Source organism: Colossoma macropomum, unplaced genomic scaffold, assembly GCF_904425465.1.
Source record: "Colossoma macropomum unplaced genomic scaffold, Colossoma_macropomum, whole genome shotgun sequence".
Taxonomy (NCBI): Eukaryota; Metazoa; Chordata; class Actinopteri; order Characiformes; family Serrasalmidae; genus Colossoma; species Colossoma macropomum.
The window spans coordinates 47,141,922-47,167,385 of record NW_023494792.1 but is presented as its reverse complement, the minus strand read 5'-3'; the positions used below and the strand labels follow the sequence as shown (position 1 = coordinate 47,167,385).

The window sequence follows — 25,464 nt, the reverse complement described above, 5'->3', positions numbered from 1 at the left end:
GTATGTAGACTATAGTACCAGAATAGTCACTATTGATAAAGTGTCATTTAGCACACAAGTGAGTCTCGTTGAGATAACTTTTCAGACACCTAACATGCACTGGCTGATCAACATTTGGGCTATGTTATTGATGAGAATATTGTGTAACTTTGGCCTATCTTTTGGCATTGGCATTGAAAAACACGACAGAAAAATTCTGACTTCAGTTAAACTCTGCAGTCAGGTAAATAACCAGGACTGGACTTTGGTACCGGTGCTTAACACTGTCCGACTGTCAGTACTCTAAATTGTGATCCTACAGTGCCACCAAGTGGTCAAAAAATGCAGAGCTCATACTGACAAAGGTGATCATTAATAAAGCCTACAAATATAGGTTTTATAGAGTCCCCAGTACATTTTGCTCTATGGATCCAGTCAATACAATGATGCAGTTGTGTTCTACTCAGTATGAACTATCAGAATTTCCACAGTCTAAGACAACACATATAGGTTCACTGACTGTTTTGGACAGTAAACAAAATTTGTGCTATGTCATAAGCATGTTGTATCTCATCACCACCACCGTGAAGAAAATTTGAGTCTGTAAGTTTCTCTACAGTAAATCATTTTACATCAAACCACTCTGAATGTTTACATCTCACAGATTTAATTATGTTGAACATTAGAAAAAAAACTGTGGAATTCACGTAAATGGAATTCTACTGATTTTTTCAAATCAGTGGACTTTTTAGTGAACTGCTTGTTAGAATTAAACATCAATCTAAACATTAGTGTAACTAAATCTTATCACTTTCCATGCCTAGCCACAACCCTACCCTCACCTGAAGCCTAGCCTAACCATGACCCTAATGCTAAACATGCAGTTCCTAACTAAATCCAGACCCCTGTTTCATTTGATTCAACTGAGAAGGGGGTGATGATCACCAAGAGCAGGACTACAAAGCAATACTTTATGATACAATTTCCCAACTTTTTTCCGTATTTGTGAGGATATCATCACACGCATACATCAGAAGTAAATCTCAAAAACACAAAAAAAAATATTTCTGACCTCTAAATGATCATAAATGATATAATCTGAGACAAAGTGGAATGACTTTATTTTAATTCACAAAGAAACAGCCCGAATAAAGTAAAAAACCGGACAAAAGGACATTCGGCAGCAGTGGGAGGTTGTGCTTGGGCATGACATCGTTGTATTTCCGCAGTACAAAAATAAGCTGTCCATGTTCTGCCGGTACAGAAGTGCAGTTTGTCAAGTGTGTGCAGTAAGTGCTGTGTACTCCACATGATTCTGAACACACTTTTGGAACAGTTATTGACACCTGGTGGCCAAAACAGGTACTGCAGCAACATGTCACAGGTCAACATGTTCTGTTACCCTGTTGGTAGATTCGGAATCCTCAGCATCAGACGCAGGTCCTTCCTGACTCTCCTCTGATAAGACAGGAATATGACAAAATAAGTTCACCGCACAAAGGAGAACAAATGGCATAATGTGTAAGATTTTCCTATATCAGGATTGCACCCTGAAATGTTCCTTGAATAAAGCTGCTCTCAACAATCATATATCAGACATGATTAGGTCCAAAGGGCATCAGCACCGTGCGAATACATAGAACTTTAAAGGAACATTCTACCATGTTCAACCTAAACTCAACCTGCAGATTAATAGCATGCAGTCATTTACCACAATCATTTTGACGTGTCTGCATGTAGTTAGAAAAACAAAGCATAACACCTGATGACTTGAAACACACTAAATAAAGAAGCTATTGGGCAGTTGCTGAAATTGGTCAGTAAATAGTTATAATTTTTTTTTCTTTTTTTAAGACGACTTTCACATATATTTGTCAGTAACATTGTATATCTGCTTGACTTGCCCTTTCAAAGTTGGCACAAGTTTTCCAGAGAGGATGCTATTTGTGTTAGGGATGGGCAGAATGAGGCTTCTGAAGTAGTAACACGTTTGAAGCAGTAACACATTGGGAGCAAAAATGGTTCTGACACTCAGCTCTACCATGACATCTGTTGGGCCATAAAAAAAACCAAAAAACCAAAAAACCAAAAAAAACACACATAATAAAAAGACTAACAATACCATCATTTGTTTCATTTCAGCATGAAAACAACAGTATTCAAACATACAAACACAGTATTCAAAGAGAACTCAGTCAAAATTTGGTGAAATGAATTATCTACTATAGTCATCATATCTTCATCAGTGTAATGTTGATTTTTCATCTGAGACCTAAACATCGAGCTGGACCTTCTTTTTAAACTTGTGTGTGTGAGTTTAATGTGTACAGACATGTGGCATGGTCTGAAAAACTCCTGCGAAATCTGATTGAAGGCCTCTGACTTTTAAGTAGCTATTTCATGTTTCACAGGGTGACTCGCGGCAGTGCACACACAAAATAGTTTAGCATGTTTTTTTTCTTCTGACTCTTTTCTTCTTTCAGTGGTAAGAAAAAAATCTTACAGCTGTAAATGTGTGTCAAACTCCATAATCAACTCATGGCACTTTACACTAGAATAGGACAGGGGAACTGATGAGCCCCGTATTTTAAACCTGCGTGACATAAAGTAATCACATGATCAGTGCTACTTTGAGCAATGCTTTCACATAATAATGGAATAATGGTGTAGGTCATAGGTGCCAACCACAGGAGGGCACTAGGTCATGTGCCCTCCCCAAAAATAAAGAAGGGGGGACGAGGCTTCCCAATCCTAGTGCAAAGTTCAACAAAAGCTGTGGTAGTGAAACTGCACAGAACAGTCTGAAAACAGATGCTGTAATGAAACTGCATTTAACAGTAGGATATTTGTGTGTGTGTGTATATATACATATACATATATATATATACACACACATACATATATACATACATACATATATTTGTATACACACATATGTATATGTATACACATATATATATATATATACACATATATATATATATATATATATACACACACACACACAAACACACCAAAACAGATCTCAGTAAATCGACACTGACACATTAATTAAAAGACTCATTTTGTAAGGACAGTAGTGAGTGATCAGTGTTTATGTAAGATTTGTTAGATGTAGAGATTATTTAATTACACTGTTTTGGACGTTTACTTTGGACTCATTTTGGGTCAGTTTTAGATTCAGGTTAGTTTTACGTAAACTTTTGGCTGTCCATCCTGTTTCACTCTGTGGGGCATGAGCGATGCAGCCACATAACTGCGTGCTTCAGTGCTGCTTCACTCACGCCGTCTGTGCGAAATCTCTGACATGAGCACTGAAACGAAAAGAGAGACCTTCCGCGTCGCTCCCACCATGCAGAGGTAGTGTTTTAAATAAACAATATTTCCACTTAATAATGATATAAGTAAACATTATGAGCAGATCACACACTATTTTCCCCGACTGTGATCTGATCATTATGTTACGAGATGACAGCAGTGCAAAGCAATCATCAAGGTATATGATAATGAACATGAAATAAATTATTAATAATTTACATATGATTCCTGTTCTTACGTCAACGTCCTTCTCACCAAATTAAACGTCTGTCATCGGAATACCACATAAATTCTATTTTTTATTTTTTTATTTATTTATTTTTTTGGCACCCTCACCCAATATTTAACTGAAGTTGGTGTTCATGGCGTAAGGAGCAATTTTCACAAGCTCCTGCCCCATCATCACACAAGGGAGGAAAAAAATGAAAGAAAACTTAGGAAAAGAGAAAGTGTTGTTACTCCAGTGTTGCAAAGTTGGCCAAATCTTCAGAAGGATAGCTCTGCTAAGATTTTCTCTCATGTATGTCTCATCCTAAGGCCTGTATTGTTAGAATGCACAGTGATGGAAAATACTCGAGGTATAGTACTTTGTTGTGATACTTTTCTACAATAAATCATTATTGTACACTTAGATTTTCAAGAGAAACTTGTTACACCTTGTTACAAATCTCAAAAAGATCCGGAGATCATGACATCTTTGTGCAAGAAACAGTACAGCCTATTAGTCACAATGTGCAGTGCTGATGAGGAACAGGACTGCAGTGTGCTGCTGACTGAGTGAAGGATAATACTGCATGATGAGATGGTCATGACAATATCACATTATGTATTAGGGATATTACAATGCAAATTGTGACAATGTGCACTGCAGAGAATAGATATTCTGTTAATAAACATCTGTAATCGATCAGCACCAATCAACACCTCAGCACAGCACTCCTTCTGCCTCCCAGCTCTACAGATGCTAGTACGCTGTGCAACAATGTGGTTACAGTAATAATTTTTTAAATAAATTATGTATCGTAAATCTAATCAAATCATGAATGTATTGTTACACCTCTACATTGTATGCACTGCAAGTTTATCCTAGCGTTAAAGGGTAAAATGAATTTTACAAGCATGTAGAAGTTAATGGCATTTAGACCAATTCGCTAGTTTGGATTATGCGGCACATGATCAGTTTGTGAGCAGCTGAAAAGTCAGTTTAATATTTTAAAATAATAATAATAATAATAATAATAATAATAATAATAATAATAAGTAGGAGGATAAAGAAAGCAAGAAAGAAAGAAAGAAACTAGTTTACTAGTTACCTTTTACTTTTATATAAACTTATATATTTTTTGTTCCACCTATCTGACAGTAACAACACAGATGTAGTAGATAGAGATCAATTTGAAAAATGCTGGAATATTCCTAAAGTAGTTACATGTACAGATACCTGGTTCTGGCTGCTGAACACAGATTCCATCTTGCTCCTGAAAGCCACTGGCGCACCGACACTTGTAGCTGCCTTTAGTGTTGACACACTCCTGGTGTTCCTCTGTGCACACTGCGTCAGGCAGCTCACACTCGTTCACATCTACCAAGAAAGGAAAAAGTGGAAACAATAAGTGCAAACATTATCATCAGCAGAGCCAGGCACTAAGCAAACACACAGCCACTTTAGGACTTCTGCAGGTGAACGTTACGTGCCTGTGCAGGTGCCCTCTTCATCCTTGTAGCCCTCAGAGCAGGCCAGGCAGTTTCCAGGCCCCGGTCCTTTACAGCCTGAACATCTGTTATCACACACTGTGGAAAAGAAAGAAATGGGCTAATTCAGTGATTAAACATGCACACACTACTAACGTCACTTTATTCACGTATTCATTTCACATTTCCATTTAAATTATAATGCTTCAATGTTTTGCTCATCACTTTGAGATTGTAGCTAAAAGTAAAAAAAGTAACATAGATTAAATAAAAATGAAGTGAAATAAATAACAATTAAATAATTAACAACAACAACAACAACAACAACAAATAAGTGACAATTATCATCAATGTATTGTGTTGATTTGACTCTTTGAGACTATGATGAATTGAAAAGTTCACAAACCATTGCAGGTATAAGATCCATCTGTGTTAAGGCAGTACTCTTTGTCTTTGCATGGAGAGGGATCGTTGGAGCACTCGTTGATGTCTGAAAGCATGTATAAAGAAAAAAAAAAAAAAATCAAGACTAAGAAAGGAGAAGAGCTTGAAATACCTGTCCCAACCCAATGAGAGTTAGGTTCAGAAGTCATTTCTCAAATATGGCTCTTGTAGAGTTCAAATTCATGTTCAGGTTCTCTCCTGCCACTTTTAAACACAACTTACCTTGCATTTCCCTCTGCTTTAGTTTTACTTTTTACTTTATTCTACCTCCCTACTTTCATTACCTTAAAACAGTTTTCAATCTGCTTGCTGGAGTCACTCACTCATAAGAAAATGGATAATGTACTAAAAAATGTTTGGCATGTTTAAAAGCATTGTGTGATGAATACATTTGTTAAAGCGTGATTTTTTTTTACTTTATTTTGAACAGCTGATTATTTTCTGTTGTCTTATTTTATTTTATTGGTCTGTGATGTAACGATGGCTATGTGGTAAATTAACCAGCACGATCCTGTTGCACTTTATTCAGCACTTTGGGTGATTGATGAACCGTTTCAGACACAATTTGGCGGCCAGGGGTGAGTTACGGACTCAAAAACAGGATAATGTGGGCTGGGTTTGTACACAATTTTGTTGGGCTTGGCGGATTTGGACAGAAAATTCTCAGGCTGTATTTGTATTTGAAAATTTCAAGCCCAATTAAAGTTCAAGAAAGGAGCAAGAATAGGAAACAGGCTTTGGGCTGTGACTATTTGTGAAAAATGAAGAAAATCTGTTATTTAAATGTAGGATTATGCTTAAATCTGTCTAAAAACTTGCACAGGGCTGCACAATATATTGTTTGTTAATTGTTATCACAATACTGCCATTCGCAGTACTGATATCACAGAGGGCTGCAATGCAAATAAGCATTCTAATCAATCACTAAGGGCTGGTTTGGCAGACTTGAAATAAGTCTAGACTAAAAAGAACTCCTAATGGTGATTCATCATTGGCCCTGCATTTTAGTCTAAGACTAGTCTTCATCCTAGTCTGGGAAACTGATTAGTGTTTATGTGCTGTGAGCACTCTGACCAGCCTCAGAGGCTCCAGACATGTTTCTGAGGCTGTTTTGATAAATGGAAGGCAAGCACATGATTTAACAAACATAAATCATTTTGAACAAAATGATGCAGGCCACTTTTTTATCCTCATCATATCACGCATCCACTAGTATGTTTTTAATGAGCAAGTTGTATTCTAACCACAATATGTAGCAGCTGGCTCAGAAGCAGGCAAATTACATTTAAAAAGTGACAGTTACAAGTTTCATTCATTCAACGAAATGTTTTTCTTACCAATGCATGCGCCTTCCTGGTCTTCCTCCCAGCCTTCCCTGCACTCCTCACAGTCCTCAGCAGTGGCTCCAGAGCACTTAGTGCAAGACGGATGACATTCTGGAAAAAAAAGGAGCGCAACATTCAGTCTATAGGTTCAATCTATAGTATCACAAAATAGCATGAAGCTGCTTCTGGATTTCATCACTATTGCTTCTAATCAGACTGATAAGTGATAAATGATACGACAAGTTCACCCGATACATAATATACAGTTTCGTCATCATATTTTCGAGGTAACAGTGAACAATTAGAATTGATACTACACACAGAATACCATCTTTTCTCCCCATTTTTTATGAGGAAGACTCATATTACGTTATAACATGCTCCACATGATCTGCATTGCTTACCTTTGCACAAGGAAAAGGTATCATTCCTCTCTTCGCTGAAATATCTTTCAGCACAATCCAGACAAAACTCTCCTTCATATCCAGAGTCACAAGAGCACTTGCCATTTCCTCCCCTCGTCCCATCACCATCGCACCTGCCGTTGCCATGGCAAGGTCTTTCAGCTCCTCCTACACATGCTAAATGAAACAACAAAGATGTTACTTAATGCTGACATAAAACAGACCAATCGGTGTTCAAAATCCTGGAATTTACTTACAGTTACAGTCTGGTCCAAACATTCCTTTCGGACAGCACACTTTGATGGTTTCAATGCAAAACCATTTATGCAGGTCTGGGTGTTTAGTTTTCCTGCAAACAGCAATATATTACGCTTTAACATTTTCCAAACTAGTCATAAGGAATCTGCACGATACAAGCTAAACATTGAAGAGTTGCTGTTGTTTAAGTTCAGAAGACAAGAGGCCTAACCTCTTGAACCACCAGGTCTCAAATTGCTCCTCATGTTCTTCCAACATGTGATTACACTCAAAACTGCTGCTTTCACACAAGCCCTCCAGAATCTCCATCAGCCGAATCTCACTGGGAAGGAAATCAACACAGCGTTACTTGGCAGTGGCACACAAAGTGAATAACGTCAACAAAGTGTAGAAAGTAGATCTCAGTAGGTGCAATTATCGGTATCAGCATCGGACAGATGTTTAGATTTAATTGATATTTTATATATTGATATTTTACTCCAGAAGAGCAGAACAGTTTCAGAAATTCTGTGCTACTGCAGTAAAATATTATAGCATTTTTTTTTTATTTTACTGCATTTCAAACCTTTACAAGTAAATGTTATATAATCCATGTAGATGTACTCTCAATTTCTATATTTTATGAAATGCTTATGCATTGGCAGACGTGACAAAAAACCGATATCAGCCCCCGACTCCCACACTGGAGCATCCCTACACATCAGCATACAAAAAGTTAATGCATTTGTTTACATGCATGCCAGCAAAACACTGCATATGTGTAGTGCAGAATGGACCACAACACTTACAGTGAAATATAAACCTCACCTGGTCTCATATTTGGACAGTTTCCTTTCTTCCCATGCAGTGTTTCCACCACCAAAGTTTTTATTTGCAGTTCTCTCAAAGCCCTGTGATAAAGAAGACAATAAAATGCAACCAATGGAGTGACTTAAACATACAAGTTTTAAAAAGTCTTAACGTTACTGTCACATCCCTGGACCTGGACAGGCTAAACACCTACAGTGAGAAAAAGAAAAAGCTCAAACCTTGTTGAAATTCTCAACGATGCGTGTGCAAGTTGAACATAAAGCTTTGACATCCTTCGTGCTGCCAGGTCCAACAGCAAAAACTAAAAGCAGACAAAAGAGGAGACTGACTGTTTCAGAGAGCAGCATCATTTTAGCAACCTTGCTACTAAACGCTAAGCCCTAAAAATCATGATAAAAGGTACTATAGTGAAAGTTAAAGACAAAAGCCAGATGAAAACGCCTTGTGCTATCAGTCTGTAACGTTAGTCAACAAAAGGCGCTCAGTATAAAGTTCTCTACGCTGATAAACATGCAGAGCTCCATGCCGGTTTCAGGACTCATGTACACTTCCGCCTCTGTTCTCGCATTACGATTGTGGCTTCTCCTGATTGGCCAAGCGGCCCGGTCAGTCAGGGCATCAACCAATGGCATCCCGCCACGCGCGGGGCTTCTATTCCAAACCATTCTAGCCCCAAAATGAATGAATGAATTAATTAATGCTAATTTATACGCTTAATGTCAACGTCTGATACGCTGCTATTTTACTTCATTTACATATTGAAATGTAAATATTTATTTTCCCATAACTGTTAGAAGTCGAAGTTTGAATAATGTAAAGTAGATAATGAGCATAAATGCCATGATTATTTTATCCGCATTATTTTTAATCCTCTTAGAAGTTGAAATAGAAATAGCAACAAGGAGAAAAGATACAATTATTATTATAAGCCCATGAGCAAGCCAACTACGTCTTATAATATAATATAATATAATATAATATAATATAATATAATATATTAGACAGGAATAATGGAAGGTAGTATCTAAATAACCCTGAAATAATGTCTGAAAACTGCTCACAATAGTTAAAAATACAATCCATTATGGATGAATGAATGAACACATGATATGTGTTCATTAGTAACATGGTGAGCGTGAAATACTATTTATAAACACTGTGTAGTACAAAATTACACAGCTTGTGGCCACAGGCCACAGTTCCCCTAACACATAAATGTGGGTAATTAAGAGGTCACTCCTGCAGAATGGATTTTCCCGAGAGAAGATGGCAAGGGGAAGTGCAGATTGGCTGAATTTGTCTGGGGAGAAAAAATAAGGAACTGTCGTGTGAGAAAACAAGAACAAAGTGCTTTCGTCCACTAGGAAAAAAAAATCAATGAGGAAAGAAAAAAGAGCGTGATCCATTTGAACAGTGATTTGATTCCTAAACTTCGCAACATGTCTGAGTGCATGTTTTCTCTACCCTCATACTACTATATGATCATATAGCTAGCATATTTAGCATAGCATATAACGATTCTCACAGGAAACTTTACTTTTAAGAAGTAAACTGAATGTATCTATACTACTGAAAAAGTGAAAAAGTTTGTAAAAAAATAAATTTGTAGAATAAGAACTGCTTCCTCTGCCGTCTCCTTCCGCTTTTTGAATATGCAGACAGTGACGTGAGAGTGAAAACATCAAACCTTTCCCATGCTCATATGTGCAGTGAGGGGAAACAAGACCCTTTTCTTTGTTATTTAGTATACTTCCAGTGCATATATCCACTTCAACTTTACACACATAATGTCTTTGTACTTATAAGCATAAACAGAGATATATTTAAAATACAAAACTGATAATGGGAAATAAAATAAGTATTCAGACACCACAAATTAATAACATTAATACTTTGCTTCAAAGCAAAGTACTAATGTTACTTCACTTTGGGTATGGTGTTCTTGGGATCATAGGTCCATCCCTTCTTTCTCCAAGCATTCAGGAGCTGATTTTTTTGCCACAATGGTCTATTTTTGTTCTAGCTGTTCAGTTCTTAATGAATTAAGATTTGTCTAAATTCTTATAAGCAAATTTTAGATGTGCATCTTTGTGGTCCTTTTTTAGCAGAGGAGTTTTGTCTGAGGTGTTGGAATGGAGATAATTGTTGCTTATTGTTCTCTGTGCAGCTGTTGTTCCAGCTGCTTTCAGGTCGTCTGGCCTTTTTTTTTCAAGTGACTGCTGGCTTCTCCTTCAGCTTCACCATGATTGCTACTTGTTAAGAGTCTTTTATAATGCCTCAGGTGCAATTTGTACATTGCAGCTTTATCATCTAGAATCTAAGTTATAAGTAGATATGTGCACTTTAAGTATATTAAATAACAAATAATAAAAAAACTGTCTGAATACAGTTTTTTTTTGTTTTCACTCTGATGCTGCATAATTCAGTTTTTGCATAATCCACCTTTGTCAACTTATTTAGCCATAAAAATAATATTCTGTAATTCAGAGACATGATGAAGAGTAAAAGACATCATTTCAGACTTCAGATGTAATAAAAACATGGACCAAAAGCAACATAACAACATATACAGAACAAACTTTGAATTCCTTCCTTATTGTGCTGCACATAGTTGGAACACTTACTTTGTAAAGAGCTTTCTTACTTCCCATACAGCCGGGCTCCTAGTGCGCATGCGCAGTTCTTTCCCATGATGGCGCGGAAGCGAGGCTTTCCCGAGTTCCCCCTGTTTCTCCTCTTCATGTTCGTAGCTGGTCTGCATTTGCTTGCGTGTCCTTTCACCAAAGTCGAAGAGAGCTTTAATTTACAAGCTGTTCACGATATCCTTTATCACAGACTTGACTTTGAGAAGGTAAGAGACTGCAGACTACGGTAGGTCCACTGTTCATGTGTTAAGCTGCTCTGCTGCTGTTGAGTCCTTCAGTCAGAACGATACTGCTGTGTGCTGTGGTTTGGGTCGAGTTGCATTTTGCGCAATCAAATAGAAAATACTAAGTCCACTAGGAAGCCATTTGGCATTTAGTCTTCCTCTTTCTTGCCTCTAGTCTTTCCCTCAGCAGTCCCTCTGAATTTACACTCCTGTTGTGAATAACAGCTTGGAAATACCGCCCTTTATTTCAAGTAAAATATTTGTGTAAATGTTCATGTGAGGGTTCATGTGAGACAGAAAAGTCACTCAGTGAGTTTCTCTCTTGCTCAGGTAAAGTTCTGTCAAATGAGCTAACCCGCTCATTTTTTGTCCAAAAATTTCCAGACAACTATCTAATGAGTGATTTCAGCCGCTTTAAGGTGCACCTATTGCTGACACAGGGGGTTAAAACACGTCTTGTATAATCTTCATTAGAACTGGGCTGTATGACCTCATTTATTGTGATAAGTTACATCACAGTATGCTTTTCTGAGCATATTGTGGACATCAGCTGCGCTTAAAAACTTCTTACCAACTGCATGTTTGATTACAAAGAGAGCATTTTTGCCATATCGCCCACTTCTAATCTCCATAGAAAAGCATTGCCAACAAAATGGGATGCTCTGGAGCAGCCACACATGGGAGCCTAACGTCAACCCACAGGGGTATAAAGCCCCCCACCAATGGGCTGTAGAGCAGTGGGAGCATTGTAACTGTGTTTACCAGGGTGATTGGGCTCCATCCAGTAACGCTAGGATGAGGTGGAGTGGTGCTGGTGATCCAGAACTAGTCATCCAACATCATGCAATCAGATCCTCACGACAATGTTCAATCTAGTGTAAAGCCTTCCCAGAAGAGCAGAGGCTGTTAATGCTACAAAAATGGGAACACTCCCATTATTAGTGAATACCCTTAATTTTGAAAGAAATCAGTGAGCGGTGTTTTAAAGAATTTTCACATCTGAAAGTTGTTTAACCTTTCTAACCTCAGCTCAGGACTGGATAGTGTCTACTGTTTTAACAGCTACAGTCTTGTAATGTACTTGCTCTGCCCAGTGTTGTGCTTCCCTGCTCAAACATATCAGACTTTATAATCAGCTAATCATGTTATTGAGGTTAAAGAAGACAGTAATTTGTACAGTGCAGGTAGACTTGAGGACTTTAGTTGGGAAACAGTGAACTAGACTCAGGTGAACTTTACTGTGCACACTGTAACCATAGTAAATATGGCTCTGTTTTGCATTCTTTTTTGCAGTATGATCATCATGAATTCCCTGGAGTGGTGCCCCGCACGTTTCTTGGTCCGTTGTTTATCTCTGCACTCAGCACACCCATGGCTGGTTTACTCTCATTCTTAGAGGCACCAAAGTTTTATACGCAGATTATTGGTAAGTATGCTGGTACACAAAGAACGTTTTTGTGTGTTGTAAGGCTTTCACCATCCATTACATGTAAAAACAAGTTGTCTACTGGTTATTTGGTTGATTATTTAACAATAATTGAGTATTAAACAATAATAAAAATAGATTTAACTGAACAATAACAATGTATGTATAGGTTTTTTAAAGGCTTCAGAATATTTTATTGGAAAAAGATGCATCTTCAAAAATTCTTGACAAAAAAATACAACCTATGCAATTATTCAAATATGCATTACATCATGCATATTATAATAAATACATTTTTTATTTATTGTTATTTTCAGTTGAGTTCAATCATGTATTGAGTGACAGCCTTACTGTATTGTTCAAGGAAAACCTTTCATAAACATTGATGACGACAGCAGTATTTTGTGTTCTGCAGTGCGAGGAGTTTTAGGGCTGTGTGTCTGCCTGGCTCTGTGGATCATGCAAAAAGAAGTGAGGAGACAGTTTGGATCACTGGTCGCAAGTCTGTTTTGCCTCATCAGTGCTTCACAGTTCCATCTTTTGTTTTACAGCACAAGGACACTCCCTAATGTTTTCGCTCTTCCTGTAGGTACGCATGATCTGGAAATGTAACTGCTTCTATTGGCAAGAAAATGGTTTATGGGAATTAAAACATGTTTATTTAGTGTCTGAAAGATTCTTTAGTTTTGCACTGGAGCTATGAGGCATCCAAGAAACTCCAAGATTCGTCCACCAGACTTCCAGACAGTGAAGCGTGAAAACATGTTACCACTGCTCCAGAGTCCGGTGATGGTGCGCTTTACACCAATCCAGCAGACGCTTGGCATTGTACATAGTGATCTTAGGCTGGTGTGCAGCTGTACGGTCATGGCAACACATTTCATGAAGCTTCTGATGCACACTTCTTGTGTTGATGTTGCTTCCAGAAGCAGTTTGGTGTTCTGTAGTAAGTAACGCAGCAGGCGATTTTTACACGCTACACACTTCAGCGTTTGCCGACCTCGTTCTGGATGGTCTGCCGCTTCGTGGCTGATCTCTTCTTGCTTATTGATGCTTGTATTTCACAATAATTGTACTTACAGTTGGCAGGGGCAGATCTAGCCAGGCAGAAATTTCATGAACTGACTTGCGGCAAGGGTGGCATACTTTGACATTGCCTTGTTTTAAAGTCACTGAGCTGTTCATTGCGATCCATTCTGCTGCAAATGTCTGTCTAAGGAGATTGCATGGCTATGTACTTGCTTTTATACACCTTTTTAGCAAAGGTTTGGCAGAAACACCTGAACTCAATATTAGGAGGGGTCGCCAACATACGCCATATCCTCACAGTGTAGCCTCATAGCTCAAGTGCAACCATATTTGGAGGAAGGGGAAAGATTTTTTTGGTGCAAAACTATAGCATTGACAGATGTCAGTCATCATACTTATTTCTTATCATACTTATTTCTTACACAAACTTAATTTCTCAGTTTTGCTGGCATTCACATCCTGGATGGCACAAAGGCAGGGCCGCTTCATCTGTTTCTCTGCTTTTGTCATCATCGTGTTCCGCTCTGAGCTTTGCCTTCTGCTTGGACTCATGTTGCTGATGTCACTTCTGTCCAGGAGGCTCAGTATTCCACAGCTGTTTTATTATGCTGTGCCTGCGGGGATTTTGTCACTGGGTAAGTATTGTTTTGAAATTGTTAGCTGTGTACTGAGAGATGTGTTTAGGTAGATTATCCTTGAACTTAAATTTCTCTTTGTCTTTGCAGGCCTCACTGTCTGTGTTGACTCTGTGTTCTGGAAGAAACTGCTGTGGCCTGAAGGCCAGGTGCTTTGGTACAACACCATCTTGAACAAGAGCTCCAACTGGGGAATATCCTTTTGACCATAGTAAAGAGTTTAGCAGTGCATAGAAATGCACTGAAAGAGTCGCTCAAATGTTGTTTTTTGTAATGATTTCTGATGCACACCAAAAAGTGAATGCAAACATAGAAAATAGACAGCTAAGAGTGTGTTTTAGTTATTTTTTTTTTTGGGTCTTCCTCTGGCTTTGATGACCGTCTCTCACAACTTTGTCTCACGTTTATCATATTTTTTATTATTTTAAAGATTCAGACATCTGGTGATTGTCTTAGCCATATCATTGCCTGATTTTTCTCCTCCTTTAAGGATGAGAGGTATGGCATATTGCATTGTCTTGTTGGAATATCCTGTGGCTTTTTGTGGTTGTCCCTTTGTACACATCAAAAACAGTTGCGAAACATCGGTGTGTAGGATATGTGCATCTAAGTAATTTTTGATTGTCAGTGTATTTCAGGCATCTCGAACAACTCTGCGGCAGCCCTTGTTAATTGTTTAGTCTTTTCTTGACTTCCTCCCCTCAGTAAACCTCCCCCTTCCTCTGGTACTTCTACTCTGCTGTCCCTCGTGCCCTTGGCACTACTATCTTCTTTGTCCCATTTGGCATAATGGACAGGAGAATGCGAACACTGCTGTTGCCCACAATTGGATTCATCCTGTTGTACTCCCTTCTACCACACAAGGAACTCCGCTTTATTATCTACACATTCCCTGTCTTCAATATAGTGGCAGCTCGAGGCTGTTCCTTCATGTACGTTGAATAGAGTATGTCTCTGAAGTTTGACTAGTTGTTTTGCGCTGGAAGGCTGTGTAGAAAGTGGTTTCATTGTTTGGGGTGTAAATCTCTGATCTCACAATGATTTGATTTTGTTATGATTTACAAAATGACTTAGTGCATCAGAAAATCATCAGTTTAAGTCCATACAGTTATCTTTGTGTAAAATTATTATAAATATATTATGTGTATTTTTTTAATAAAAAGTACTACAAATGTGAATAAGTGAATATTATTGTTAGGGATGCAAAGATATGGGGATTGCCATCCGATTCCGAGAACTGTTTTTTACACACTGTTGATACCGATACACAAATATTTGAATATTATGAATAAAATGTAGAAATTGGGGACTAAATCTAACTGGATTAGCATTGCAAATAAATAGAGCATGTATTTGTATAGAGTTACAAATGCAGTATGTTGAATAAAATACAGACATTTAGGTGTAGTAGTCCAGTGTAGCCTAAACATTCTATTCTGCCAGAGTGGCAGAAATACGTCACCAGAAATAAGATCAGTCTGAAATATCGGTCAAGTCTAAACATCTGCATGATTTTTGTAAGCAATTATCTGCCGATACCGCCAATATCACTGTGCGTCCCTAATTACTTTGATCAGCTCTGACATTACAGAATGGATACTGTTCGGTCGCCACCTTCTCACTGACGCATCATGATGCAGTGAAACTTTTTTACGCCCCTACTGTATAACTATGTTCTGCAGTCTTCGTCCTGGAGTGCCTCTGCTCTGTACATTCCCGTGCTTTCATCTGCAGCTCATGAAGAGCTTCTTATTTGTCTGATTTTAGTCAGTTGTGTTGGAGCAGAAAAAAAAAGCCCTAATATGTAGTGCACAGGTACTCAAGGACCAGGTTTGGGAAATCCCACTTTGTGCAAATGTTTGTTATCAGGAAAACTGATCTTACTTTTTTTTGCTTTCTGTTTCAGTTTAAACAATTACCAGAAGTCATGGATGTATAAAATTGGATCTCTTTTTGTAATGGGACATTTGGTGGCAAATGGCGTGTACTCAAGCATTTCATTATATGTATCTCATCACAACTACCCAGGTGGCAAAGCCATGCAAGAACTACACGTATTAGTGCCAGCCACTTCAGGTATGTTAATTTCAGTAGCAACTGAGGGGGCTGAGACGTTACACTGTAAAATGAGATCAGTCAAGTCTGATATAAGGTGTCTATATGGTTTGTCCTAGATGTGTCCCTACACATAGATGTACTTGCTGCACAGACAGGAGTGTCACGCTTCTTGGAACTCAATAGTAAATGGAGGTAGGTATCAAACATATTAATCCAATAAAGTCCATATCAGAAATTTTGAATTTCACCACTGATTCTTTTTTGTATATTCCAGTATTCCATGTTGTGATACATACTGTGTTTTGTGATAGTTTCTTCAAGTATTGTGATATTGATTTATTTTTGCTATACTGATTTTTACTTAATTTTTAACTGAACAATCTGTGAATGAAAGTATGAAAATAATGTGAAAAAATTCAGATGTTAAGCATTTAACAAGCTTTTTTCTGTGATTTTTTTTTTAGATATGACAAAAGAGAAGATCTGGCACCTGGGGATCCACTCCTGAAGACATATTCACATATACTTATGGAGGCAAACTCAACTCAGATATCACTACTTAGTGACTCTTATAAACCTCTTATCTTCATACAGGGGTACGAGCGCATGGAAATAAACGTATCCCACATTCCACCACTCAGCATTAAGCTAAACAATAAACTGGTTGTACTAGAGAGATTGCCACATTCACAATATAGATGATGGAGTGCTAACAGACTGCCAGTCTTGTTCCTATCAAATATGTTGTAAAATACAATCAAGTGACCAATAAATTTTTTTAATAATGGCCAGAGCTTGTCTTGTTACTTTGTTTTTGTTCTTAGCAGTGATGTTTTCTCATCAATGCAAAAGAAACACGCACTGAGCTAAATCAACACTGTGATTATCTAGAGTCTGTGGTGCCACGCTGCACATATTCCTGACTCTCAAGAAAAACTGGTTTGTGGCCCACGTCTGCTTGCCTTCCAAGAGGCACCTGGGGTTGTGTAACGGCTTGGTCATCTGCTCACCACTTCCTTTTACAAAGAGTAAAGAACATACTATTACTGTAGCACGTTTCCTGCGAAAGTATGTACGTAAGAACGATATTCCCTTAATATTGTGTAAAGCTTTCACTTCTACTCATTTTGTTGATCACGATGGCAAAATGGCATATGTTCCAGTTCACTGTATATGGAATAATATCCCACAACACTGAGTTCAGCCGTGTAGACATGTAAAAATCCAATGTTGTGAACAAAGCTTTGAAGTGAAATTTAAGAGCAGGACAAATATTTGAAAAGGTAAACCTTTTATTAACAAATTGACCACGAAAATCGCATGGTTCCAGTCTAGATGCTAACTCTTTAGCAAATTGTTGGAAATCATTATTTGTAAAAATGTACATTAACTGACATTAAATTGACATTAACCCATAATTTAATACCCCAGAAAAAGACATTTGTGCTTGCAAAATCAATTTTCAAACAGATTGCTCACCCTGAAATTACAGCATTATATTACATAATGTTAAGAAATTTTAACAAGTTTAAAACAGCTAATTCTAATGGACAGTACCGTAAGCCACAATATCACAATGAAAAGATTAAATTACAAACATTTAAACATCTTTCAGTCACAGCATTTCTTTTTGGGCCATGTGTTCATATTTAATAATAACAACAACAACAATTAGTATTCAGCATCCCATTCTATTTTACATATTCATTGAGTCAGTACACTATGATGTGGTTTGCACATCAGATAATATTTACAGCATTTTGACCTGAAGTAGTTCATATAAGGCACAAGAAGAGAGAAGACAAAAATCTGGCCATAAAAAAAAGAGAACAGCAACACACAAAAATCCCTACAGCTAAGTATCCCTCCCTCCCTCCCTCCCTCCCTCCCTGAAAACACTTATCACCGGGTATCACACCAACTCCAGTTACTAAGTGTTGAACAGTAGTACACATACAAAGCATTTATTTAAATTAACATGATCTATATGCTCTGTATGCCAAATCTAAACCTCAGTGTAAAATATTTTAAAGGGCCATCTCAGAAGCGATTTGGTCCTTGGTCAGGGTTTATCAGGGTCTAAGAAATAAGCTTGCACACATAAAAAAGGTCTCAGTACTGAAAATATATCAAAGGAAGGTTGACCTTTAAAAATAAGAGTCCTTCAAGATTTTCTATCAATGGTCTGGATTGATTCAGGGCACAGTTCACACCTGACGTGCTGAACAGAGTCTCTGCTGGTACAATGCTGGGTGGACAACCCACATAACGTACAGCTACTTTGGCAAGTTCAGGCCACAAGAACTTCTTGAGATTCCAATAATCCAGAGGATCACAGCTCTGGTCAAGGATGTCTTCCTCCAAGTACTCCAGAACAGCAAGCTCTGACGACTTTGGTCTGTCTTCTTGCTTAATCTTTTGCCTAATGTCATCCATCAGGGCCCAGAGGTTGTCCTTATTTGCGGCTGAACTGTTAGATGAAGCTGGGACCTCACCGCATCCGTTGGACAATGGAGGTTTAGTCTCTGCAGAGGTAGCTACGGATACCTTATCGAGTTCTTGTATTAGGTCTTGCTTGCACCGCTCCGCTTCCTCCTCGGTGAACAGGGAGGTCTTGTACCGGGGGTCCAGCATGGTTGCCCATGTATAACGTGGGTCATGAAGTGTGGGAGACATTCTGGTCACCATGGCCTCTTTCAGAGACTTAAGCATGTTGTCAATACCCATAGTCTCATCAAAAAGCATGTCTATCTTGCGGTTAAGGATATGAATGAGTGGTATGACTTGTCCAAGAGTAGCAGTGCGATTACTCATCTCCCTGCAGGCCACCTCAAAGGGCTTCAGAGCGTTGCAAACTGACTGCATCACCTCCCACTGGTCACAGCTTATAAGTTCCCTGAAATTGCACTCTAAAGACAGTTCGTCAATGGCTTTCTTTTGCTCAACTAATCTGTCAAGCATGAAATATGAGGTCTTCCACTTGGAGGGAACATCCTGGACCAACTGATTTTCAGGCAAGTTATAAGCTTTTTGCAGTTCTGCCAGCTTCTCCTTTGCCTTCGGCGAACGATGTACTCGCTCACAGATCTTTCGTGCAATGCTCAACAAGTTCTGGACCATCCTCTGACTTTTTATGGCTTCATTAACAATGAGGTCTATGTTGTGACCAAAACAATGCATGATGGTGTGAGCACTGTCCTCCAGCACGTTTCCTATGGCTTGATTATCAGTTACAATGAATCCAATCTGCAGGCCTGAGGAAGCAATCCAGGTGTCCCAAAGATACTCAAGCTGCTTCTGTATGCTCAACATATTGTAATCACAGTCTATTGGGGACACACCAAGCAGAGCTGAGCAGTGGAAATCTTGGCCCTGAGGTCGGACACATGACTCAAACGTTACCCAGTGGGCTGTAAGAGTCAGGTATTCCCGAGTTTGACTGTTTACCCATACGCTTGTTGTGAAATGGATAATTCCGCTCTCAGCCTCCTTGAGGTGTGTCAGGACAACCTCTTTCACGCTTTCGTACATTTCTGGTATGGCAGTGCTGGTGAAGTAAGATGAAGAGGGTACAGAATACTGTGGTTGGAGATATTCCAGTAATCGGTTTAAGCCAACGTTCTCCACCACAGCCGATGGCTGAAGATCCAGTGCAAGCATTTCTGCAATGAGTTTGGTGATTTTTTTGGCAACTGGGTGGCAATCATCAAATTTCTCATTATTTTCCTCATATGCAGAAGTGTCCATAAGCTCCTGCTTTACTGTGATTTCAGCTGATGACACATCACCTGAGATACTACTATTATTTTCAAGCACATGTCCATGAAACCTTTGCATGTGTCGAAATAAGCAACTAGTGCCTAGATTTGTTGGTTTTTTGCCCCTGCTTATTGTGCGGCTACAGTGCAAACAGACCACCTTTGTTGGGTCTCCAGAAGAAATAGAAAAGTGATTCCACAGTTTTGAAGTCTTCTTGCTAAAAATGGGTAGAGTGCGTTGTTTCTTCATACTAGCAGGGCTGTCAGCTGCACTTGCTGACATTTCCTCCTCTGCAGTGAGGGTAGTATGGAGTGACTGAGGTGAATACACTTGGACGCTTGTGCTTTTTTGGTTCTTTAGAACATCAGGATGTCGCCTCATCAGATGCCGCATCAAACAGCTTGTGCCGAAGTCACCACGTTTGCCACGACTAATGACACAAGGACAGTATCGACACAAAGCCTTGAGTTGGTCAACTGGGGAGACAATGAAGTGGTGCCACACCTCTGATTTTACCCTTTTCATTATTTTTTTGTTTTGCTGGAAAACCGAGCTTTGCTCTTGACCTAGACTCGGGCCTTCAGCAGAGTCATCTGGAGACGATGATGATGGAGGTATATTGTCATTTTTTAGGTCAAAGGACATGTTGAGTGAAGATTCATGTTCAGAATGATACGTGGCATCATTTACCTCCTCCTTTACAACCATATTTTCACTGTCATCATTGGGCACTTCATGTGATATGTTTTCAGGTGAGGTACAGCTGGGCTCTTTTTTGATCTCCACAGGGTCCTGCATCTGTGACAGTAGTGTTGGCGGTGTGGTATAAGGTGGTGGAATGGAGGAGCCCTGTCCATTTTCTTCAATGACGATGTCTCTGTGGGCCCGCCACATGTGGCGGATTAGACAGCTTGTTCCCAAGTCTTTCCCATTTTTACCCCGACTGAACTCATTCATGCAGTGAATACACACAGCTTTTGAGCTATCCGCAGGAGACAAATAGAAGTGTTTCCACACAGCTGATCGCCTTCGAGAACTTGAGTTTTTATGGGTTGAGCCTGAGCAGTCAGACCCGATGTCCATGGCATCGTCATTGTGGTTGTTGACGGAATGTGGGGAAGGTTCCATGCCAGAGTCAGTCTTGGCATTCTTTTCCGCTTTTGGCTTGACCTTTTGCAATGCCTCTTTGGATGCTACATCTGTGGCTTCTGCTAAAGAGATGGACGGTGAGGTGTGATTGTTTAAGTGGGGCTTAATGCTAGCTGCCAGGTCTCCATTATTTGGTGATTTAATGGGAGGTATTAAAGATGAGGCAGAATTGGATGAAGTATTTGAAGAGTCACTGTCTTGTAAAAGTACAGTGGGGTGAGCCCTTCGCACATGCCTCATCAAACAACTAGTGCTGAGGTCTTTTTCATTTTTACCCCGACTAAACTCTTTCATACAGTACATACAGATTGCTTTGGTACTATCACGAGGAGATATGAAAAAATGGTTCCAAGCAGGAGACTTCTTTCTAGGATTAAGAGGATTTCTAATAGACGTGAGAAGGCTTTGTGTGACAGCATCCATTGCAACATCGTAAAAAGTACTCGAGTAGCCACTCAGTATATTACCGTAGTCATCATCATTGCTTTTAGTGACGAAGGGACCAACAGCACCATCAAAGTACAGCTTTTCATCCTCCTGAGCACCTTCACCTGTTTCATTTGGTTCATCTTTGATATGCACATTTAGTTCATCTGCTGAATTGTCCTTGTCTGTTTCAGTGCTCTGGTCTTTAATTGAAATGGTTGGAGAAGTTGGCGAGCCCTGCTTATTGCAGCTCTCTGCTTCCAAACTATCTCCTGAATGTCCATCAACCTGAGAAGATGCATTATCCATTGTCCCCTTGAGGCACGAGGACGCAGAAGAAGAGTCTTTAGCCAGTGTGTCTGTAGGAGAATGAGCGGATGTTGCATCTGTTATCTCGCGAGGAGTAATGCGGTATGATTTAAATACATAACCATCTTGACCCTCAATTTTTAAACAGGTTCCTTTGGCCTCTTTTCTCTTGTCACTCTCCAAAGAACCATTATGTTCCAGGTGCACATCATCAGTCTTTTGAGAGAGGCCTTCCTCTCCATCCATTTTAGCAGACTGAATTTCTGCTAGGAAAAAAAAAAACCTTTTTTTAATGAAAGCAGCTTGTTAAGTGTTCAAGTGTCATCAGCGTGGCTGTCTCTATCATCCGTCCAAATATTTACAGCGGTGTGTTATTTTCAAATCCAGGTGAGGAAGACACATCAGACTTGTCCATTTAGGAAAGTGTAAGAAAGTTGCCCATTTTGTGCAATCTGAAAAAGAGAGAGGAAAGAGAATAAAGAAAAGTGCTTACACTAAAGAGGCAGTTATTCAGTATTAAGTACAAATTAAGCTAGAGGGAGCACAGATCCAGTACCAGCTATTGGTATCAGGCCAATATCAACAGAAGAGGCTGTAACAAATCTATCCTGAAATAGTATGTTGTGTGATGTAATGTTGTTAGCTGTGTATTTCTGTGGGGTACTAGAGTGTTTAAGTACTTTAAGTACTAAACTAAGCATGATAGCTTAATTTAGGTGCACATCTTAAGTGCTTCAGCTTATTTTAAAGCGTAGTAGTTTTTAATAAAGTATCAGGTCAGTGTCGGTATTCAATAATACTCAATGTTTCAATATCATTTTTGAAGAAAAAAAATCATGCCACCTCTAAGTTAAGCTGTTCAATGAAAGACAAGGCTAATACTGTTAATGTTTATTAAAAAGGGTAAAACAAACATAAATTATACACAGATATAAACAAATCATGATAAATCATGATCTGTCTCAAGCAAAATCAGACAAGTTTAAAAGGCTCTGGTGTGTCCTAACTTCTGGTGACTATAAGGCACTGTCTCTCTTTTTTTTTATATATGTATTCTTATTCAGAAGTTTGGGATCACTTCAATAAAACTAAAAAACAAAAATAAATGAATGAAATTATGGTACTAAGATGGTATTAATTATGGTATTAAGGGTGGCAGTAGAACAGAAGGAGCTCGATAGAACCAGAAGCAGCGAAGGCAGAATTGGATCTGCACCCCCCCCCCCTTCCTCCTCAACACACACCGCACAGACGGATCATTTTTTGTATTTCTTTTTATATATGCATTCTTATTCAGAAGTTTGGGATCACTGTTCAATAAAACTAAAAAACTTGAAGATAAATGAATGAAATTATGGTATTAAGATGCTACTACTGTACAATGTTACAGATTTCAAGTAATTAGTTGGACTGAAGTTACACTGAAAACTGAAATTAACATCCAGAATTCATTGTATTTTATACATGATCAAATCACAGGAAGGGTTACTTAAAGAAAATGACTACAAATAATTACAATACATTAGTATTTGATAACATTTTGGTGTTCCTAAAGAGTCCATTTTTAAAAATACAGACCTACATGATGCATAATGACAAAGGTGAATCATTTCTGCCAAGCGTGTTTAATGGGTTGTGCTTGACAGATCTGCTCCGTCGGTCACCTAACCCGGAACAGTAGCAGCGATAGCCTAGATTACACTCACGCTGCTATCGTTTTTCCTCCTACTTGGTTTTCAACTCACAAACAAAAACAGCAAAATCGTAGAAATGCAACATTGAAAGGCGTGGAAATTAGTAAAGGTTAATTAAATGACAAGAACACATTATTTGGGTCATAATTATATCCAACAAAATGAATTGACGCTAGCTAGCTGCTGTAGCTGTGTATGTGTTTATGTAGATAAGACATCTAACTAACATTAGCTCCAGTTTGAGTCCTCAGTGCTGAATACGTTTCTTCTTACATAGGTTTATTTTCAAGGCTGTCCAGCGTCCACCTAGCAAGGTTAGCTAGCTAACTTTTCCGGAACCGTCAGTGCACCCTGGCCACAGTTCGTCTAAAATAGCTGCTGTTTTCCACCAAAAAAAGAAAAGAGAAAGAGAAAAAACGACAACGAGGCTTCCTTATTACAACCAACACAGGCTGAACATGGAAATTCGTTAAGTTAACGTTAGTTCCCTAACATGTACTTATCTGAATAATCAGCTAATAACATCGCAGTGTGTGGTGTTTTTATTGATAGGCTATCTAATAAACAATTCCCCAAGACACAGCACGTTGCAGAGCAGGTTCTTGATAAAAACAAGTTTTTTTTCTGCAGACTACCAAACCCGGTTTAATCTTGTAGTAGAGGTAAGGTTCTAGGTTACTTGCGGGTGAATTATTAGCAACGTTAGCCATTTAGCTATCTGTATATCTAACGTTTCTTAAGCGCGGACAAAAACAACAGGAACAGCGAGGAGAGGTGCCGTACTGTCACATGGATTCAGAGGACTGACAACTTCAAGCAAAAGCACACTTCGTGTCATTTTCAAGCCCTCAAATGAGGTTTAGGGCGATTAGAGTTAGTAAGTAGGTCTCCCTTTTCACGTAGCTAGGCCCCAGATCTCGGAGACACAGACCTGGCGAGGCAGAACCCAGCAGGTCCTCGGTGGCAGTAGAACAGAAGGAGCTCGATAGAACCAGCAGCAGCGAAGGGAGAACTGGATCTGGCCCCCCTCCTCCTCCTCAACACACCGCACAGACGGCGATTTAAAGTAGCTTAGCCGGAGAAATAAAAGGTCACGTACCTTCAGCTTCGAGTGTCCAGTTCAGACTGCTGTTATACAGTTAAATAAACAGGTAAGATTGATCCTGGGGGGTAAGGGGGGCAGTTAGCTTCGTTGCTTTGTCTCCAGTGCGGTTAAACACTCAGCAGTTGTAGCTCCACTCAGCGTCGGACGGAAGGAACATGCTTTTATGACGTCACTGGGGGGTATTAGGGCAACACCAACATGGCGGGTGAGGGGGTAATAAAAATAAAACACATCCAGAGACGGCCGGCCGGGTTACATTACCACACCGCCGCTGCTGTTGCTGCTGGGGGTCTGTACGGCGACACTGGATGAATCAACAGCCGCTCTTAGAGAACTGAGTAATGTCCGGCTAACTACTACTACTACTACTACTACTACTACAGGGACTTTTGGCTGGAAATGTGTCTAAAGCACCCTTATCGTGTTGGTAAACCAAACATACGGGGTTTCTTGACCTGAGGGTCTCTCTCAGGGGCGCTAAGGCGCCATCAGGGGTGGGGCAAACAGGGGGCTTTTTTGCAATTTAAATGGAACCTTTTTAGCCTCATCATTTGCATATACTGCATACTAGAAGCACCTTCTCCGAAATACGATGTACTTACATCGTTATTATTCATGTAGATGTGTGCATATATATATATATATATATATATATATATATATGTGTGTGTGTGTGTGTGTGTGTGTGTGTGTGTATAAATAAATTACAGTGTATAGATTGGCTACTTATTATTATCTATTTAGAGTACCAAATATAACGAGGGTGTAAATTGGA

At 39.1% G+C, this 25,464-nt stretch overlaps 3 protein-coding genes across 3 annotated transcripts; 1 reads left to right on the top strand and 2 right to left on the bottom strand.

Annotated features, from left to right (window-relative positions):
• Positions 1-1,078: 1,078 nt before the first annotated feature.
• creld2 (cysteine-rich with EGF-like domains 2) lies at positions 1,079-8,786 on the bottom strand. Its single transcript, XM_036577373.1, has 10 exons — positions 8,449-8,786; positions 8,228-8,310; positions 7,632-7,742; positions 7,420-7,511; positions 7,163-7,339; positions 6,771-6,869; positions 5,396-5,479; positions 4,993-5,088; positions 4,739-4,879; positions 1,079-1,437 (listed from the first exon to the last, which is right to left on the bottom strand). Exons 1-10 carry the CDS (start codon positions 8,578-8,580, stop codon positions 1,358-1,360), a joined length of 1,095 nt encoding a protein of 364 aa, XP_036433266.1. The 5' UTR covers positions 8,581-8,786; the 3' UTR covers positions 1,079-1,357.
• A 2,097-nt stretch (positions 8,787-10,883) lies between these two features.
• Positions 10,884-17,038, top strand: alg12 (ALG12 alpha-1,6-mannosyltransferase). Its single transcript, XM_036577372.1, has 9 exons — positions 10,884-11,081; positions 12,393-12,525; positions 12,941-13,114; positions 13,995-14,189; positions 14,280-14,383; positions 14,898-15,121; positions 16,096-16,265; positions 16,364-16,439; positions 16,712-17,038. The coding sequence occupies exons 1-9, from the start codon at positions 10,920-10,922 to the stop codon at positions 16,947-16,949; spliced, it is 1,476 nt and encodes a 491-aa protein (XP_036433265.1). The 5' UTR covers positions 10,884-10,919; the 3' UTR covers positions 16,950-17,038.
• Positions 17,039-17,925: 887 nt separating this feature from the next.
• zbed4 (zinc finger, BED-type containing 4) lies at positions 17,926-25,103 on the bottom strand. Its single transcript, XM_036577371.1, has 2 exons — positions 24,684-25,103; positions 17,926-22,342 (listed from the first exon to the last, which is right to left on the bottom strand). The coding sequence occupies exon 2, from the start codon at positions 22,134-22,136 to the stop codon at positions 18,360-18,362; it is 3,777 nt and encodes a 1,258-aa protein (XP_036433264.1). The 5' UTR covers positions 22,137-22,342; positions 24,684-25,103; the 3' UTR covers positions 17,926-18,359.
• Between the last annotated feature and the right edge of the window lie 361 nt (positions 25,104-25,464).